We start from the raw sequence: 19,918 nt of genomic DNA, 5'->3' as shown, positions 1-19,918 counted from the left end.
GCTTGGTGTGGAGCCCAGAATGGTAAGGTCCAAATAGGACTGGCCAGTGGCATTGGGATTTTCTGTTTTGCAACTTCAGGAGGAAAGCCCATCACCATGACACTGGGACAAGCCTCCGCAGGCGTGAAGGACCGCACTGGACTTCTCACCACTGTCAAGTGAGTGCTCCTTGGTCAATCTAGTTCTTCCTTTCCTTTACCCCTTCTCATTTAGTGCTTCAGGAAAATGGTAGGTTCTGGAATCTTGATGTTCCTCATCCCTGTGTTGCCAGGGTCTGCTGCCTTCTGACCTTGGGGTGACAGAGTTCCTTTGTTTCCAGGTCAGGTCCTTCTGAAGGCGGAGTTTCGGCCAGCCCAGTGCCGTCAGTGGCCTCCAGCAGCACCACACCCAGTAGCCTGCACACTCTCCAAAGCCGCTTGGTGGCCACCTCTCCTGGCAGTTCCCTCCCGGGTATCTTTAACCTATCACCTCACCTCCCTACTAGCAAATTCTTATGGTCTGCTGCAGAAGCATGGGCGCAGATGAGCATTCTTGGGCTAGGTCTGGAGGTTGTGCCTCTGGGCCTCACTGTGGTCCTTCAAAGATGCCAGAAAGCTGAAATTAGCCTGAGTGAGGGGAACTCCTTCATTTTAACACCCACGGTATATAAATGTCCAAATGTGCAACAGTTGTATACTCTGTTATAAGAATGGGAAACACTAAAGCCGGGTGTGATGGCTCACACCTGTAATCCTAGCTACTCAGGAGGCTGAAATCTGAGGATCAAGGTTCAAAGCCAGCCCAGGCACAAAAGAACCTGAGACTCCTATCTCCAATTAACCTCTAGAAAACGGGGAAATGGGGCTTGGCTCAAGGGTACGGTGATAGCCTTGAGCTATAGAGCTCAGGTATAGCGCCCAGGCTGAGTTCAAGCCCCATAACCCACCAAAAAGAGAAAAAGGGCGGAAAAGGTGGGGGGATAGAAAAAAAATATATATTTATTTATTTATTTATTTATTTATTTTCTATCTGCCAGTCCTGGGCTTGAGCTCAGAGCCTGAGCACTGTCCTTGTACTTTCTCAAGGTTAGAGCTCTACCACTTGAGCCTCAGCACCACTTCCGGCTTTTTTTTTCTATGTATGTGGTACCGAGGAATTGAACCCAGGTCTTTGTGCATGCTAGGCAAGCACTCTACCACTAGGCCAAACTCCTGGCCCCAAATACATGTTTCTTTAAAAGCATTTTTTTTCCCCAGTCCTGGCCCTTGACCTCAGGTCCTGAGCACTGTCCTTGGGTTTTCTCAAGGCTAGAGTTCTACCACTTGAGCCACCTCACCACTTCTGACTTCTTTTTTTTCTGTGCCAAAAAAAAAAAAAATAGCAGTTATTACTACAAAGGTGATGTATACAGGAGTTACAGTTCCATATATCAGGTAATAACTACATTGCTTTTTGGACAATGTTACCCAATATTTCACTTTTTTTTTTTTTTTCTGCTAGTCCTGGGCCTTGAACTCAAGGCCTGAGCACTGTCCTTGGGCTTTCTCAAGGCTAGAGTTCTACTTGAGCCACAGTACCATTTCTGACTTTTTTTTTTTTCCTGTGTATGTGATACCAAGGAACAGAACCCGGGTCTTCATGCATGCTCGGCAAGCACTCTACCACTAGGCTAAACTCCCGGCCCTATTTCACTTTTTGATGTTGTCCTTTTTCTTTTTTTCTTTTTTGCCAGCCCTGGGGCTTGAACTCAGGGCCTAGGCACTATTCTTGAGCTTTTTCAAGGCTAGCGTTCTACCATTTGAGCTACAGTACCACTTCTGGCTTTTTCTACATATGTAGTACCAAGGAATTGAATCCAGGGCTGTTGTCCGTGTGTGTGTGTGTGTGTGTGTGTGTGTGTGTGTGTGTGTGTGTGTGTGTGTGTGTGTGTGTGTGTGTGTGTGTGTGTGTGTGTGTGTGTGTGTGTGTGTGTGTGTGTGTGTGTGTGTGTGTGTGTGTGTGTGTGTGTGTGTGTGTGTGTGTGTGTGTGTGTGTGTGTGTGTGTGTGTGTGTGTGTGTGTGTGTGTGTGTGTGTGTGTGTGTGTGTGCTACAGTACCACTTCTGGCTTTTTCTACATATGTAGTACCAAGGAATTGAATCCAGGGCTGTTGTCCGCGTGTGTGTGTGTGTGTGTGTGTGTGTGTGTGTGTGTGTGTGTGTCAATATTGGGGCATGAACTCAGGGCCAGGGTCCTGTCCCGTAGTTTTAGATTTTGTTTTTTTTCCCTCAAGGTTGGTACTCTTATCACTTGAGCCACCTCTCCATTTTAGGCTTTTTACTAGTTAATTGGAGATAATTGTTGTTTGGACTTTCCTACCCAGGCTACTTTTAAACTGCTACCCTCAGAGCTCAGCCTCCTGAGTAGCTTTGAATACAGGGTAAGCCACTGGTGCTTGGCTTATTTTGATGTTTTTAACACATCTGATTGAATAAAATTGGAAGCGGGTCTACAAGATGTTTTTCTGCCTCTTCTTGTCCCTTACTTTCTCTAACCCCACCATGCACAGAAAAGCTAATTGCCTGAGCCTGGGCTGGGATGCAGCTGTCCCTCTCTTTTAAGATAATCTTTCTCTTGGCCTTGAGGATATGAGGCTGTGAGTGAGGTAATCCATTTGGCTTAAACAGGTCCTCCTTTAGGAGTGGGAGGAAGATTTAGGTTTCTAAAATGTAGGATTTAAGCTCTTGTTTTTTTTCCTAATACTATCCAAAATGCAGAATTGGAGGTTTGCAACAGGTTGGGTGTGCAGGGAAAATCCAAGGTAGTATCTGGCATTCACTGTATGCATGCCAGGGAGTCATTCCTAGTGTCTTTCTGAAGATAGAGAAGTATCCAAGGATGAAGGCCTTGGGTTGAGTTCAGTGATTATTGAACAATGCGGATGCTGATGGGTATTTGCAAGTGATTGACCTGTGCTAATAACTGCTATGTTCTCTCTTAGGGGCCACATCAGCCAGTAGCCTCCTCCAGGGCCTCAGCTTCAGCTTGCAGGATATTAGCAGCAAGACTTCTGGCCTCCCAGCGAACCCCTCCCCTGGGCCAGCCCCACAGGTACACATCTGCCTTTCACTGGGCAGGCAGGTTCAAGGAAGAGAACTCCTCAGCCTAATTGCATTTGGCAGGGAGGCTGGGTCAAAAGTCAAAGGGTGAAGTACAAACTGCCTTTCCAGCTGCTTAGCTGAAGAACTAAACAATGGTTAGGACCCATCATTTACTGCATGACGTTGGACTTGACCCCTTTTTTTGGCCATTCCTGAGGCTTGAACTCAGGGCCTGGACACTGTCCTTGGGCTTTCTCAAGGCTAGAGCTCTACCACTTGAGTCACAGCACCACTTTCAGCTTTTTCTATGTATGTGGTACCGAGGAATCAAACCCGGGTCTTGTACATGCTAGGCAAGCACTCTACCACTAGGCCACACTCCTGGTCCCTTTCTATCTTGTTGCTTTGTCTATAAAATGAAGGTTAAAGATGTATGCAAAATTCCTGAAAGGGTTACCCTGAGTGTAGTGGACACTCGGTTTGTATTAGCCTGTAATTATATGCTGTGAGCTCTCCCAAGTGTGAATGTTGGTGTTGTGGCAGCTTCTGATCACCAGGGCTTGTGTGTCCAACAGGCCACCAGTGTGAAGCTGCCCACCCCGATGCAGAGCTTGGGTACCATCACCACGGGCACCAATACCATTGTCCGTACCATTCCTGTGGCCACCACTCTTTCCTCCTTGGGTGCTGCGCCTGGTGGGAAGCCTACAGCCATCCATCAGTTACTGACCAATGGGGGCCTCGCTAAGTTGGCAAGCAGCCTCCCTGGCCTGGCTCAGATCTCTAACCAGGCATCAGGTGAGTCCCACAGAATTGTGGGGATTCCAGGACTGGGTCTTTCCCAGTACCTTCCAGTACCATGAAGTCAAGGTCTGAACCCTGGCTACAGGGTCCCCATTCCCCAGAAAGGTCAAAAGAATACAAACAGTTTCTTATTGCCTTTCCAAAAAAAAAAAAAAACTCCAGGAAAGGAAAGCTTTAGCAGAAACTGGGGGCTATGACCAAAAACCTTGCTTTCACGCCTTTTCTCTCTCAGGCTTGAAGGTCCCCACCACCATCACTCTGACGCTCCGTGGCCAGCCCAGCAGAATCACGACACTGAGCCCCATGGCATCAGGAGCAGCCCTGTCTGAGGAGCCCGGCTCCCAGGTGTTGCCCTCCAGCTCACAGGTGGGTCCATTTGGAGAAACACAACGTGGCTCCAATACTGGGAAGTTTGAAACTGGCCAACCAGTTGACCAGAGTAAGTGCACTGGACCACATTCAGATCCAGACTTGTGGGTTTGCCACCTTGAGCAAGTCCTGGACTTCTTGGAGTCTCCTTTTCTGTGACGTTCCCTGAGTGTTGTGAGGATTAGACGTAAATATTTGAGAGTAGCCTTGGCTAATGTGTAATGTTTCCTTGCACTTTCCCTCTTGTTTTTTCTCTCGCTTCTTATTTTTATCATTCACAAGTTGTGAGCAGCGGCTGCTTATTTAGTGTTCTACTTGACTAATGAGTTTCCAGTGCTACACCCTCCTTGACCTTAGCGTTTATTGCATAGCTAGGTTTCTTTTGTTTGTTTTTTTTTGTTTGTTTTGTTTTTTTGACAGTCCTGTGCTTGAGGTCAGGGCCTAAGCACTGTCCTTGGGCTTTCCTCAAGGCTAGTGTTGTACCCTGAGCTATTGCACCACTTCTGGCTTTTTTTTTTTTTTTCTTGCCAGTCCTGGGCTTGAGCTCAGGGCCTGAGCACTGTCCTTGGACTTTCTCAAGGCTAGAACTCTACCACTTGAACCTCAGCACCACTTCCGGCTTTTTTTCCATATATGTGGTACCAAGGAATCAAACTCGGGTCTTCATGCATGCTAGGCAAGCACTTTAACCACTAGGCCAAACTCCTAGCCCCACTTCTGGCTTTTTCTATGTATGTGGTCCGAGGAATGGAACCCGGGTCTTTGTGCATGCTAGGACAAACTCCCGGCCCTGCCATATTATTTTTCATGTGTGGATAATGGGTATTGATAAATCTCTGAGGGAGCCTCAAAGCTTTCAATAATCACCTCCATACTCACACTGCCGAAGAATGTGATTCTGAGGAAAGAATGGTGACTTACAAATCAGGCCATCTGTTTTCAGTGGGCTCTGTGACCTCGGAAGATCAGCTGACCTCCATGGGCTTCCATTTTCTCTTCCTCCTTTTTCTTTTTTAATTGTATTTTATTGTCAGGGTGACATATAGAGGGGCTACAGTTATATTCATCAGGTAATGGATACTGTAAGGTTTACTGAAAGGAAACTCCACACAGTTCAGGAGAAGAGGGTTTATTGTGTGAGGAAAGAGCAGACCTCTTGCCGCCCAAGATGGAGTCAGAGGAGAAAGAGATCTTAGGGCGGGAAGTGAGAGATTATATAAGGGGAGGGGTATAGCCACAGCGGAAGTGGATGTGATCTCAGAGGATGGGGAAATACCTCAGTGGGGACCTCCCACTGCCCCCAGGCATGCCTGTTGCCAGGGTTACAGGTGCTGGGCGGGGATTTCCAGGGTGCAGGGGGAGAGAACCAAGGGAAGAAGTCATTTCTTCCAGGCAGATCTAACATACATTACTTCTTGAACATTGATACCCCTTCATTTTCTTATCTAGTTTAGTGAGAAACTTGGCTTAAGTCAGATGGGTGTGGTAATGGAATTAATAGGGCTGAACATCGCAGTTGTGAGACAACTGGGAAATGTGAACCATCCTCCTATAGTTGTTGTTATCGAGGAATTGTTTAACTTTTTTCCTCCCTGAGATAAAGCATCTTATTCTACAGTCCCTGAGTACAGGGTTATAGATGTGCATTACCACACCCCGCATTTGTTAACCTCTTTAAGTATGAGAATGGTATTATACTTAATGTGTAAGGACATGCATGTATGCATGTCAGTTCTGGGGGTTGAACTCACTCAGGGTCTGGGCACTGGCCCTGAGCTTGTGCTCCAGACTAGTGCTCTGCTGTTTGTCACAGCTCCACTTCCACCTCTTTGGTGATTGATTGGAAATAAGAGTCTCATGGACTTTCCTTCAGGGCTGGCTTTTAACCATGATTTTCAGATCTCAGCCTCCTGAGTATCTGGGATTATAGTGGTCAATAGCTCCTGGCTTATACTTAATTTTTTTGTGTGTGGGGAGCGCCAGTCCTGGGCTTGAACTCAGGGCCTGGGCATTGTTCTTGAGCTTTCTCAAAGCTAGGGCTCTGCCATTTGAGCCACAGCACCACTTCCAGCCTTTTCTGTGTATGTAGTGCCGAGGAATTGAACCCAGGGCTTCCTGTTTGCTAGGAAAGCACTCTACCACTAGGCCAAACTCCTGGCCCTAAACTTTTTTTCTTTTTCTTTTTTTTTTTTTTTTTTTTTTTTTGCCAGTCCTGGGCTTAAGCTCAGGGCATGAGCACTGTCCTTGGCTTTTTCTCAAGGCTAGAGCTCTACCACTTGAGTCTCAGCACCACTTCTGGCTTTTTCTAAGTATGTGGTACCAAGGAATTGAACCCGGGTCTTCGTGCATGCTAGGCAAGCACTCTACCACTAGGCCAAACTCCCGCTGGCCCTAAACTTTTAAAAAAACAATCTTTTTAAATATTTGAAGGTTACTTAATATTTGTGGGTAGAATGAATTTAAAGTGAAGGATTCTAAACACTAGTGAAATTAGTGTGGACTAATTAGTATTCACTCCCTGTTTGCTTGGCGGAAATGGGCCATTGTGCTTCCTAACAGCTAAAAAGCAGTAGAAGAAGGGAGGGCTGTGCTGTGCCTTGCACTAGAGTTCTAAGCATGGACACCTTGCTCATCATCACAAGCTGTCTCTCCTCTCTGTCTCCTGACTACAGTGGGACAGTTGGCAGGCTGGAAAATGCCCATGTAGCTATGGCCATGGTACTGAACCTCGCCGCAGCCTTGCAGCAAGCCCTGGCAAGTGGGCTTATTGTTGAAGGAGCGCTTAGTCAGGGCAGGCATCACTATGTTCTGCCCTGCCTTGGGGCTGTGAAATCTAGGGGGCAGGGCTGGGTTCCATTCCTCTGTACCACATATACAGAAAAGGCTGTGGTTCAAGTGGTAGAGCGCTAGCCTTGAGAAAGCCCAAGGACAGTGCTCAAGCGCTGAGTTCAAGTCCCAGGACTGGCAAATAATAATAATGGTAAAATGAAGAAAACTGATAGAAAACTTGATAAATGCCAACTGTCTACCTGGCTTTCTTTTTCCTAAGCTACAGAGTTCAACAATCTGTAGTATCTTCCACACATGTACAAAATGCCCCAATATCTAAAATGATATTGTCAGAATGGCCATGGAAATCTTTCCTTCTATCCTGTTACCCTCATGGCTCTCCTGTTTCCTTCTCTCTGCATTCCCTTTCTGTTCTCATGAATAATAAATCCTAAGAACCAACCTATCCCACTGAGCACGTATTCTGCCTTAGCCACTTTATGTGGATTATTTCACTTATCCTCGGATTAGTCTAAGGAAATAGGTGCATTATTAATGTCTTAGAGGTAAGGGAAAGGAGACTCCGAACCTGCCAGCCACTTACCCTGAGTGGCCAGATAAGCCTCATTCCAGAGTCTGTATTCTGTTAACCATGTGGCTGGCTGTCAAACAAAACACACCCTGGTAGATGCAGTTTTTCCCCTCATGAAAGTTACTTTGAAATCCGTTTTTAGGAGTAACTTGGTTGGGTCAGCGGGTCTAGATGTGATGATGTTATCTGGCAAAGCTTTGACCCTTGCTCACTGTCTTCCTGACACAGCGCCTGCCTCCAGCACCCTGAAGATGCTGCTTTAAGGTGAAGCTTGTGTGGGCCTGCTGAGCTATTCCAGTGCTGAAGACCTGTGCAAGACAGTTCCTTTTATCTCTTCACCAACTGTTCAGGGTTGGGCCTCTGGGTCTTGAGAATCCATTAGGCCAGTGGTGCAGTACCAACAAAGGGGGCAGATCTGAAAGTCTGATGCCTAAGTCCACAGCCTCCTCAACTGACCTGGCCTACATGGGTCAGAAGCACTTGTATCCTGCATTGGTGTGAGTCTTGTCCCAGGTCAGTTTAGAACTGCACAGTGCATTTAATTGCCTATGAAGGAACTCCCAGTGTTGGTTGAGTTCACGATGAAGGCAGAGAGAACTGGGCTATCATTTTTTTTAACACATTCAGCCTCTAGGATGCAGGAGTAACAGTTGCCAGGGGGTGAAAACTGGCTCCTTTATTTTTTTCTACCGTGCTTTTTGCCATTCCTGCTTCCAGAGAGCATACAGGCCCAGAAAGGCTTGAAAATGAGGGGTAGAGCAGCAAAAGGAGTGGCTGGCATGTGCAGTAAAGCGTGTGGTGTAGTTAGTTTAGGTTTGGGGCTGTATCTGACCCCTGAAGACCGAGAAGACTAGCTGTTGATGTAAGGTGGAATTTGCCTTGTGCTCGATCCAGTACCTCTTGGTACAACCAGCCAAAGTGAGTCCTTGCCCATCCTAGGAATTTCAGTCCTTCTGGGTGGTGAAGACTATACTTCAGTTTCTATTTTATACACTTTTTTGTCTTCCTATTTAGAAGTGAGAAGATTGTTGGCAGCGACTCTGCTGTTCCCCTGAGCCCGGCAGGTCATGGTCCCTGGTGAAGTGGCATTGATGCTAGACCCTTCAGAACACTTAGGTGCAAATGTAGTTTTGGCTTTAAACCTGTGTCTTTAAGCAAGCTGCTTTCTTTTCTATGCTCAGAACATTTCTAGTCAGGTGAAAAATGAGGTAACACAAGTGTGACTGCTCAGTGTAAAGTAATGAAGCCAAGTGGAGCACACAGTGTTCAGGAGTCAGAGCAAGCAGGTCAGTGTGTGTGTGTGTGTTTATATATGTGTGTATGTATGTGTGTATGTTCTCCGAGCCCATGCCTTCCCTCCCTGTGGCACTGCGGTCAGTAACTCGTACAGTATGAGGCTGCTTTTTTTTTCTTGTTATTAACTGGTAGGTAACTGCATTCTGAAATTCAGAAGGCTAATATTTAGTGAATGTAAGAAGTTATGAAATCTGAAAAGAGGCACCCAGAGCTCAGAGGTTTGACAGTTTTACAGGTAGGATTGTGACACACCAAAAGAGCAGGGCAGGGGGTAATAAGATTGTGAGGCTCTGTGAAGCTTGAAAAGATCATTTAGAACGGCCCCTGGAGGCTGCCACCTGGCTGTGCTGGGACCAAAGGGAAACGCAAACATGCTATTTTTGTGGCAAATCCCACATGTCCATGGATGGCTCCTGCGGCTGACGTTTTGAAGAGCTGGGCAGAGGAGCTGTGAGAATACTAACTGGCCATCACATTGGAGGGACTGGCCGGCAGAGGAGGGGAGTCCTTAGATGTTATCTCAAGCTGAAGGACCTGCAGCGTGGAAGGAAGCTTTGCCCTGTTCCTATCTGCTAGCATACCCGGAGTCCATAACCTCGGAACATGATGTTCTTGTACAGTCTTGAAGGCTCAAGAAGGCTTTAAGTTCTTGGATGGCAGATACATGTATGTTGGTGTCCTGTGAGCGACGTCCATGGACTTTAAGAAGATGTCACTGAGGGGCAAAGACCTTTTCTGCACATTTAGTTCCATCACTGCAGCCACTCTGGACTGTATGGGTTATAGGGCTGAGCTACTGTGTTGGATCCATTCTTATTTAGCAAAATAGTTAAAATTTTGCTAATTAGCAAAAACAATTAAAAAACAATCAACCTTTAGATTGCTTCAGCTTGTTTTCATTTGACTTCACATATGTATTCTTGGAACCACCCAATGAGATAGGACCAGAAAACATACCTGTCATGGTGGTACATACCTGTAATCCCAGCTATTAAGGAGGCAGAAGTAGAAAGGATTTTGGTTGTAGGCTGGATACAGGGAGAAGCACAAGTCCACTTTGCTAGTGGCTCACACTTAGAATCCAGACTATTCCGGAAGCTGAGATCTGAGGATCATAGTTCAAAGCCAGGCTGGGAAGGAAGGTTTTTGAGGTTCTTATCTACAATTGACCACAAGAAAACCAGAAATGGCGCTGTGGCTCAAAGTGGTAGCGCACTAACTTGGAACTAAAGAGCTCAGGGACAGCACCCAGGCCCTGCATTCAAGCCCCATGACCCATGCCTCCCACTCCCCCCCCCCAAATATGCTAGTGATCATGTCAGCAATGCCCAGTGCTGAGAGATGGGTACTGTAGTTCCCTTTTATCAGATGAGAAAACTGGCACAGAGAAGTTACATAGCAGGAATGGCAGAAGTAGTACTAGAGCGAAAACAGTCTCGTGTCCTTCTGTGCACTTGTACTGTTGGAGGTTCTGGGAAACAGAAGCGGATTAGCCTGGGAAGTGAGGAGATGGGCCGATCTCCAGGTAACCTTTTGCAGTTTACATATCCCCAAGCCAAGAGTGATTAAGGTGGCGCTGGTGGGATTCTTGCTCGTCATGAGTCAATAGGTAGAATCTCGGCTTTGGTCTTAGGAGATCAGGATTCCTTTGCATAGTCTATACCTGCCTTTCAATAAATTAACTCAATACAGACTTACAAAAGGATATGGTAGATCCCACCGTGTGTGTGCCATTCTGTCACTGCGTCTCCGCAGCCACAATCAACACACTGCAGTTCCAGCAGCCCAGGAATCTTCCTGTGCCACTTCTCGATAGTTCCTCCCGCCGCAGCCCCTCATGTGTCGCTAGGAGTAACTGTTAATGGCTTCTGCGTCTCCAGATAGGATATGTAAGTAGAATCCTATGGTCTATGTCCTTTTGAGATTGTCCTTTGTGCACTCAGTGTAATTCCTGTTGTGTCACGCCGGACTGTGTTCCTTTCATTACCGAGTGCTATTCATGGTGTAGATACGCCACACTTCTTGATGGCTTCCAGCTGCTGTGAGTTTGTGTGAATCTTCTGTTTTCTTGTTCTTTTTTCCCCTTGAGGATGAATGCCCAGAATGTGATTATGGGGTCCTATGATAAGCTTTTAGTTTAGTTTTTTAAGGACTTTGCTAGAGTAGCTCCACCATTTTTATATTCTCATGATCAATGTAGGAAAGATCTAGTTTCTCTGTAGAATACCCAGCATTTGCTTTTGTATCTTATTTTTATGTATCCAATAAAATAGATGTGTAAGCGGTATGTCACTATGGTCTTTTAAATATTGAAGTTTATGGCCCAGGATATGATGGTAAATATGGAAGTCTTGTTTGCTCTCGTTTGGTGCATGGTTCTATAAATGTCATTAGTTACAGTGTCGTCCAGCTCTTACATATCCTTATTTGGTTGTTTTTGTTGTTTGGTTGGTTGGTTGGTTGGTTAGGTTGTTAGAATAATACTGAAATCTTCCCCCATAGTTGTGGAATTATCTGTCTCTTCACGTCTATCAGTTTTTGCTTCCTGATATTTGTTATTTGCTATTTACATATTTGGGATTTCTGTGTGTGTGTGTTTGATGGATTAGCCATTCCTCACATAATGTCTCTCTGCCCCTGACAGTTTTCCTTCCCCTGAAGTTTATTTTATCTGATATTAATATAGCTATCTTTCCTCCCTTTTTCCCTCCTTCCTTCCCTCCCTCTTGTGGTGCTGGGAATCGAACCCAGAACATCTGTGTGCACGCATGCACACACGCGCACACACATACACACACACTGCCATTAACCTACACCTAGCCCGCTTGCTTTCTTTTGATTCGTGTTTATATGGTATATGTTTTCCATTCTTTGCTTTCAACCTACCTATACCATTGTACTAGAAGTGAGTTTCTTATAGACACACTGCATGTAACATGTGATTTTATTTTCTCTGCCAGTCTCTTTCCATTGATATTCTTAGACTTTCATAAAATGTAATTGTAGCTATATTAAGTCTGCCCTTTGAGGGTTTTTTTTATTGTTTTGTTTTGTTTTTTTCCAGTCCTGGGGCTTGAACTCAGGGACTGGGCACTGTCCTTGGACACTTTTTGCTCTAAGCTAGTGCTCTACCACTTGAGCTACAGCACCACTCCTGGCTTTTCCTGTGTATGTGATACTGAGGAATAGAACCCAGGGCTTTCTGCATGCTAGACAAGCACTCTACCACTATGCCACACTCCTGCCCGGGTTTTTGTTTTCTGTTGTTTTTTTGGATGTCTTTTCTGTCTTCTTGGGTTACTTGAATAACTTCCTAGAATGTACTTTTTTATTTGTCCATAATGTGTTTGAGTATATCTCCTTATGCAGATTTTCCCCCAATGGCTTCTCTACAGTGCCACATTATATACATGCAGAATTTTCATTACTAGTGTGTGTTTGCTTTGTGGGTGTGGTATTAGGAATCAACTACCACTGATCCACACTCCCAGCCCTGTACAGCACCACTTCTGGCTTTTTCTGTATATGTGGTACTGGGGGGAGTCCAACACAGGGCTTCATGCATGTTAGGCAAGTACCCTACTACTAGGCCACAGTCTTGGCCCTCAGAATGTTTTTGTTTTGTTTTAGGGTTTTTTTTTTTGTTTTGTTTTGTTTTTTAGGTTTTTTTTGTTTTTTTTTTGTTTTTTTTTTCTTTGCCAATCCTCGGGACTGAACTCAGGGCCTGAGCACTGTCCTTGGGCTTTTTTCTCAGGGCTAGCATTCTGCCACTTGAGCCACAGCACCACTTCCGGCTTTTCTATGTCTGTGGTAACAAGGAATTGAACTTGGCTTTTCATGCCTATTAGGCAAGCACTTTACCACTAGGCCACACTCCTCGTCCTCAGAAAGTCTTAATTGCCCTTCTGATTTGACCCTTTTAAGAATTTGAAAACTATTTCCTTGGTTTTAGATTAGAAACTTTGTCATTTGAACTATTTTCTCCTGCAGACAAGATGTTGTTTCTCACTTCCCAGTGTTTTTTTCTGTTTAGTTTTTCAGATTTGTCTGTGACATGTCTTGGAATGAATTTCTTTGGGAAAACCTTTTACAGACCACTCTTGAATGTGTAGGCTTTGCCTTTTTACCAAATTTAAACAATTTTCAGCAATTCTTTTTCATCCCAACCTTCTTTTTCGTGCTCTATCAGAACTACCACTACATGACTATTTGGTCTTCAGATGTCACCCTGAGGGGCTCAGTCCTTTGTTTTTCCTGAGCCTGATGCTGACACTGCATAATTTCCATAGTTGTCATATTCACCACTTATTTCCTCTGTTGTTTTCAGTTTGCTCTTGAACTCAAATCCATGGACTTTCTCACATTTTTATACTTTTCTGTTTTTATTTTCTAAATTCCTGTTTTGTTCCTTATCTCTTTTCCTTTGCCGACAATTTGTTTTGTCATTTGTCTCAAATGTCTCGGTAGCTAAAGTACTTATCAATGTATAAATGTATTTAGTTATTTTTGGTGTTGGAGACTGGACCCGGGGCTTTTATGATGGTTGCTTGAAAATCCTGTCCATTCCTAGATTTCTGTCATCTTGATATTGGTATCTGTTGATTGTCTTCTTCATTCAAGTTGAGATTTTTTTTTTCTCCAATCCTTGATAAGTGCTTAGAGTGGTTTTGAATTTCATAATCTCAGAAACCTCTGTATCTTAACTGTCATGTTTTATTGGCATTAGTTTGACACTGCACTTTGCAGAGTAAAGCAGGAGTTCCTGTAATTGGCAGGCAGCATGCAAATCCATGCTGCTTGTTTGGCGTTCCTTGACCCCAGAGTGGATGAGGGCTACCCTTTGCTCCTGGTGGAGGCGGGAAGCTGAGTTGTCCATTGGGCCTCTGAACATGGCAGCCTGGCGGGATGGGAAGGGGCCGTGTTAGTCATCCTCAAGTGACCGTTGTTGATTCCACCCAGCTGGGACAGGTGTGTGCCTTGTTGCTGCCAGGTGGGGGTACAGGTCTGGTTGACCACAAGGTTACTCATGACAGAATAGGGGCTAGAAGCCTCATTTGTGTCTTTTTTTTGTTTTTTTGTGGTGGGGTCATGGGACTTGAACTCTGCCTGGGGGCTGACCCTGAGCTTTTCAGCTCAAGACTACCACCCTACTCTTTTTTTGTTTTTTTTTTTTGGCCCCTTTCTCTTTCTGGCCCCGCTCGCTCCGGCCCGGCTAGGCCCCCTTTCTAGCTCAGGTCCCGCTCGCTCCGGCCCCGCTTGCTTCCGCCCGGCTCGCTCCAGCTTGCTCCTGGCCCCGCTCGCTCCCGCACACTCCGGCCCTGCTCGCTCCGGCCCCGCTCGCTCCGGCCACCACTCGGTTGGGCTCTGTTCACTTCAGCTCAGCTCGCTTCTTTCGCTCTCTGTCGCCGTCGCAGTCTTGTCTCTGCCACTTCCGGTTTGGTTGTGTCTCGTCTCTGCCACTTCCGGCTTGGCTGTGTATGTGGGATACCGCGGAATCGAACCCGGGTCTTTGTGCATGCTAGTCAAGCACTTTAACCGCTAGGCCAAACTCCCGGGCCCCCCACCCTACTCTTGAGCTAAGCCCCACTTCCCATTTTCTAGAGGTTAATTGAAGATAAAAAGTCTTCTGTTTCCAGGCTGGCTTTGAACCTTGATCCTCAGACCTTAGCCTCCTGAGTAGCTAGGATTACAGGCGTGAGCCACTGCGCCGGCTTCATTTATGTCTTTATAAGGTTTCATATTATCAATATAAAATAGCATCGAGAAACAATTAGCGGAAGCCAGTGGCTTGAGCCTGTAATCCCAAGCTACTGGGAGTGGCTCTGTGTCTCAAAGCGGTAGAGCACTAGCCTACCTACTCAGGTAGGCACCCAGGCCTTGAGGTCCAGCCCCAAGACAAAAGAACAAGGAAGCCAGGCCTAGTAGCTTAGGCCTGTAATCCTAACTGCTCTGAGGATTTCAGCTGTAAGCCAGCCAGGGCACTAAAGAAGGTGAGACGCTCATCTCCAGTTAATCACTAGAAATTGGGAAGTGGGGCTGTGGCCCTAGGGATAAGTTGGTAGCCTTGAGCTGAAGAGCTCAGGGACAGTACCCAGGCCCAGAGTTCAAGACCTACACAGAAAGAAAGAAAGGAAGAAAGAAAGAAGAGAGAGAGAGAGAGGGAGGGAGAAAGCAGGTAAGGAAGGAAGGACAATTAGTGTTGGTGATTTCTGTAACCTCAAGTAGGTTGGGGCACAACTCACCAAATTTTTTTTTTTGGCCAGTTGTGGGGCTTGAACTCAGGGCCTGAGCACTGTCCTTGGACATTTCTCAAGGCTAGAGCTCTACCACTTGAGCCACAGCACCACTTCCAGCCTTTTTTTTCTATGTATGTGGTACCAAGGAATGGAACCCGGGTCTTTGTGCATGCTAGGCAAGCACTCCACCACTAGGCCAAACTCCCGGCCCAGCACTCACCAAATTTAAGGCTAGTGTGGGTTACTAGAAAGATCCTGTATCAAAATAAAATATTTTGTGCCCGGAGCATAGCCTAGTGGTAGAGTGCTTGCCTAGCATGCAGGAAGCCATAGGTTCTATTCTTGGTACCACATACTCAGAAAACACCACAAGTGGTGCTGTGGCTCAAGTGACAGTGCACTAGCTTTGAGCAAAAAGTGCCAAGGACAGTACCCAGGCACTGAGTTCAAGCCCCAGCACTGGCAAAAAAAAAAAAAAAATATATATATATATATATATATATATATATATGAGTGAAGGTGGTGCTAAAATTGACTGAGGATCCTTGTCTATAAGCTTAGCACTCGGGAGGCTGGAGCAGAAGATTGTTAAGGTTGTAACCTGCCTGGTTTACTTTGCTATTTCTAGGCCGGCCTGGGCTGAGCTTACATAAACAGACCTATCTCAAGCCTTCCCCCATTTCCCCCCCCCCCCCAAAAAAAAAAAGAAAAAAGAATAGCAAAGTGCTTGCCTATCATGCACAGGGTCCTGGGTTCAATCTCTAGCACCACCCAGAGGTGAAGGGTGGGCTACAGTTGCAAACAACATTCTAAAAACGGATCAATTAAACCTGAGAGCACTATGCCATTTTTATTTTTATTTTTTTAACATTAGGCAAAGCAGCACCATATCTCTCTGGTAAGGAGAACAATAATGGCTGCCGGAAAGTTCTCCAGAGTTCTCCTGGAGCTCACATAACTTTTGGAAAGTTTTTCAGTAGCACTTGGATCAGATAAAACTGTCCCTTCTGGGTGCAGGTGTGCAATCCAACCTGCTCAGGAGGTCAAGCAGGGGGATGGCTTGAGACTGATAAGTCTGAGACCCTCTCTGAAAAACAAAGCAGCAGGACTGAGAGTGTGGCCCTGTGGTATTGCTACCACTTACGGGGCCCAAGTTAAATATCCATTACCACACATACAAAAAAATCTTTTCTGATACACCACAGCTTCCTGCGATTCATTAGTAACAAATTTGACAGCTGAATTATTTCTACTACTCCAGTAGACTGGAAGGAAGAGTCCTAAGTGATTTTCTTTCCTGTGGGAAGGCTTTGGTGTAGGTATGAAAGATCCAGGTAGGATTTGATTTGGGGAAGGTGAAATGTCAAAAGCTGTGAGGAATCTGGGTGCTACTCGTGATCTGAGGGTCACAGCACAAAGCTAGCGGAGGCGGAAAAGATGGTGAGGCTTATTTTCAGTTAATCATCAAAAAGCCAAAAGTGGAGCTGTGGCTCAAGTGGGGGAGTGCCAATCTTGAGTTTAGGGACAGAGCTCAAGCCCTGAGTTCAAGCTTCAAGACACCCACCCCCACACACACATACACACACACTGCGAGGAAGTAAAAAGTATCATGAGTCCCTACAAGGCAATATTTAGCTATCTTACTTTACCAAGGAGACAATAAATGATTCATTGTGTGGTTCTGGGGATTTCTTGCATACTAGGCAAGCTCTCAACTGAGCTATATCCCCAACCAAATAAAAATTTGAAATAATTTATTTCTAAATAAAAATAAGAAAATCAACCATATTCAGTGTTTCAATGTTTTGTCTTAGAGTTGATTTGAGAATTAAATGATTATCCTATCCACTATTTACTTAGTTTAGACTTAATCCAAAAGGGTTTTTTTGTTGTTGTTTTTTGTTTTTGGTGCTGAGAATCTAATCTAGGGCCTAAACATGTGTTCTATCAGTGAGCTACACCCCCAGTCAGTCCAAGGTAGAAGGATTTTGAAACTCTCTTTAGTTGTTATACTATAAAACATAATTACTGTTTCTTTTTTATTATGGTAAATTAATTCATGTACAAGGGTTTCATTGTGCTATTTTCATATGTGGATATAAATGTACTTTGACAAGATTTCTTTCCTTCCTTTTTTTTTTTGTGTGTGGGTCTTGGGACTTTCTGGGCCTGGGTGTTGTCCCTGAGCTCTTCAGCTCAAGTCTTGAGCCACAGTGCCACTTCTGGATTTTTAGTAGTTGATTAGAGATATGAGTCTCACAGACTTTCAGTGCCTGATCTGGCTTCGAACCTTGATCCTCAGATCTCAGCCTCCTGAGTAGCTAGTATTAAAGACATGAATCATCTCGCGCCCCCCCCCCCCCCCCCGTATATTTGAACTCTTTTTTTTTTTTTTCCAGTCCTAGGGCTTGAACTCATGCCTGAGCACTGTCCTTGGGTTTTCTCAAAGCCAGTGCTCTACTACTTGAGCCACAATCACTTTCAGCTTTTTCTGTGTATGTAGTACCAATGAATTGAAACCAAGGCTTCGTGCATGCTAGGTAAGCACTCTACCACTAGGCCAAACTCCTGTCCCCTGTATGTTTGAACTCTTTTTTTTTTTTTTTTAATATATTTTTTAGGTTTGAACTCTTAAAACATTTTTTCACATTGGAATTAGTAGAGGTTGAAATTCTTAGCTTGAAGAACTTTTACTGGCATTAGAGGTACTCATTATATGCCAGAGAATTTAATTAGCTCTTATCTCTAAAATAAATCTAAGAATAGAACTCCTTTCAAAGCTACAATCTAGCCTATTGATAAAACCATCCTCGGAGCCACATGGTGGCTCACGCCTGTAATCCTAGCTACTCAGGAGGCTGAGATCTGAGGGTCAAAGTTCAAAGCCAGCGGAGGCACAAAAGGACCTGAGACTCTTCAATTATCCTCTAAAAACAGGGAAGTGGGGCTGTGGCTCCAGGGGTAGGGTGGTAGCCTTGAGCTGAACAGCGCCCAGGCTGAGTTCAAGCCCCATGACCACACACACACACACACACCATCCTAAGTTAGTGGGGCTTGAACTCAGGGGCTTTCACTCTTGCTGCCCTTCCTTGGCATGTGGCCTCTTCCTCTGTCTTTTGACCCAGAGGATCTGGGTTAATCTTCATCTCAAGGTCAGTCGCTACTTCCTCTCCACCTCATTCCCTCTTGTCATGTCACTTAATACAGTTATGGGTTTGGGGATTAGAATGTGGATCTCTTTATTCTGCCTTCCACGGTCACACATACATGCTAACCCCACTTAAAGAGTCCCTCAAAGTCTCAGTTGCTAAGATTTTTTTTTTTTTTTTTTTTTTTTTTGCCAGTCCTGGGGCTTGAACTCCGAGCCTGAGCACTGTCATTGGGTTTTCTCAAGGCTAGCTCTCTGCCACTTGAGCCACAGAACCACTTCTGGCTTTTTCTGTGTATATGGTACAGAGGAATCGAACCCAGGGTTTCGTGCATACTGGGTGAGCATTCTACCACTAGGCCATACTCCTGGCCCAGCTGCTAACATCTTTAGAGATCTAGATGTCCTCATTTAAATCAGATGTCACAGGTATAGATGAGGCTCCTTCAGTATAATTTTCCAGTACCATTTCTCCATGTCTGAGGACTTGTAAAGTATAAATAAATGCCAACACATCCCCAGATACCCAATCTATGACAGTGGAACTGGCATAAGACAGCTGCCGTCCACCTTGTCAATGAGGAAACGGAGCAAATGAGCATTGCTAGGCCACAGCTGCGTGCATGTGGGAAGTCCTTAATGGAGATTACTTCAGAAGTCCTTCCAGAAGATTCCCTTTCGATCTTGTTCTGTTCAGCCCAAGCAGCCATCACACCCCCACAGGCAGGGGGCTGAACAGTAGGCACTTGTTTTTTTCAGTCTGGAAATCCAGCTGGCAGGATAGGTTTCTGGTGAAGCCTTTCTTCCCAGCTTGCAGATGGTACCTTCCTACTGTGTCCTCCTGCAGTCCTTCCTCTGTGCATGCTGGGACTTGGAGGAGAACCCAGAGGCAGACACAGAGACTGGCTTTTACTAGCTCCGTCCTTTGATCCTCAGGGGCAGAACTGTCTGGTGCTTCCCAATGCTTGGCTGTCCCTCATCCTTCACGTCTGTGAAACATCATTTCTTTCCATGCATTGTTTTTCATTTCCACCTCATATTTCTCAAATGACTTCTGTGGCTTGCATTCAAAGAATATTACTATGGGACCGGGAGTTTGGCCTAGTGGTAGAGTGCCTTCCTAGCATGCACAAAGGTCTGGGTTTGATTTCTCAGGACCACATACATAGAAAAAGCCAGAAGTGGTGCTGTGGCTCAAGTGGTAGAGTTCTCGCCTTGGAAAAGCCCAAGGACAGTGCTCAGGCCCTGAGTTCAAGCCCCAGGACTGGCCAATAATAATAATAATACTTGGAACTAGACACTGGTGGCTTATGGCTGTAATCCTAGCTACTCAGGAGACTGAGATCTGAGGATCCTGGTTCAAAGCCTGCAAGGGCAGGAATGTCCATGAGCCTCTTCAATAAATCACCAGAAAACCAGAAATGGAGCTGTGGCTTAAAGTAGTAGAGCACTAACTTTGAGCAAAATAGCCTAGAGACAGTGTCCAGGGCCTCAGCCTGGACTTGGCCAGCCCAGGCAGACTTACAACCAGGCAGACTTATAGTTAACCAGCAAAAAGGCAAACTGAAGGCATGGCCCAAGTAGTAGACCACCAGCATTGCACACACACAAACACACACACACACACACACACACACACACACACA

At 45.5% G+C, this 19,918-nt stretch overlaps 1 protein-coding gene across 1 annotated transcript in view; it reads left to right on the top strand.

Moving 5' to 3' along the window:
- Positions 1–7,981, top strand: part of Kansl3 (KAT8 regulatory NSL complex subunit 3) — a 40,028-nt gene extending 32,047 nt beyond the window's left edge. The window contains 6 exon segments of the mRNA XM_090336419.1: positions 80–158; positions 320–450; positions 2,959–3,068; positions 3,634–3,856; positions 4,095–4,228; positions 7,821–7,981. Of these exon segments, the coding sequence (XP_090192545.1) occupies positions 80–158; positions 320–450; positions 2,959–3,068; positions 3,634–3,856; positions 4,095–4,228; positions 7,821–7,841 (698 nt within the window). The 3' untranslated portion in view covers positions 7,842–7,981.
- Positions 7,982–19,918: the final 11,937 nt, after the last annotated feature.

Source organism: Megascapheus bottae, chromosome 7, assembly GCF_031878675.1.
Source record: "Megascapheus bottae isolate mThoBot1 chromosome 7, mThoBot2.hap1, whole genome shotgun sequence".
NCBI lineage: Eukaryota > Metazoa > Chordata > Mammalia > Rodentia > Geomyidae > Megascapheus > Megascapheus bottae.
The sequence above is the reverse complement of the archived record's forward strand: the minus strand, read 5'-3'. Positions and strand labels throughout refer to the sequence as shown.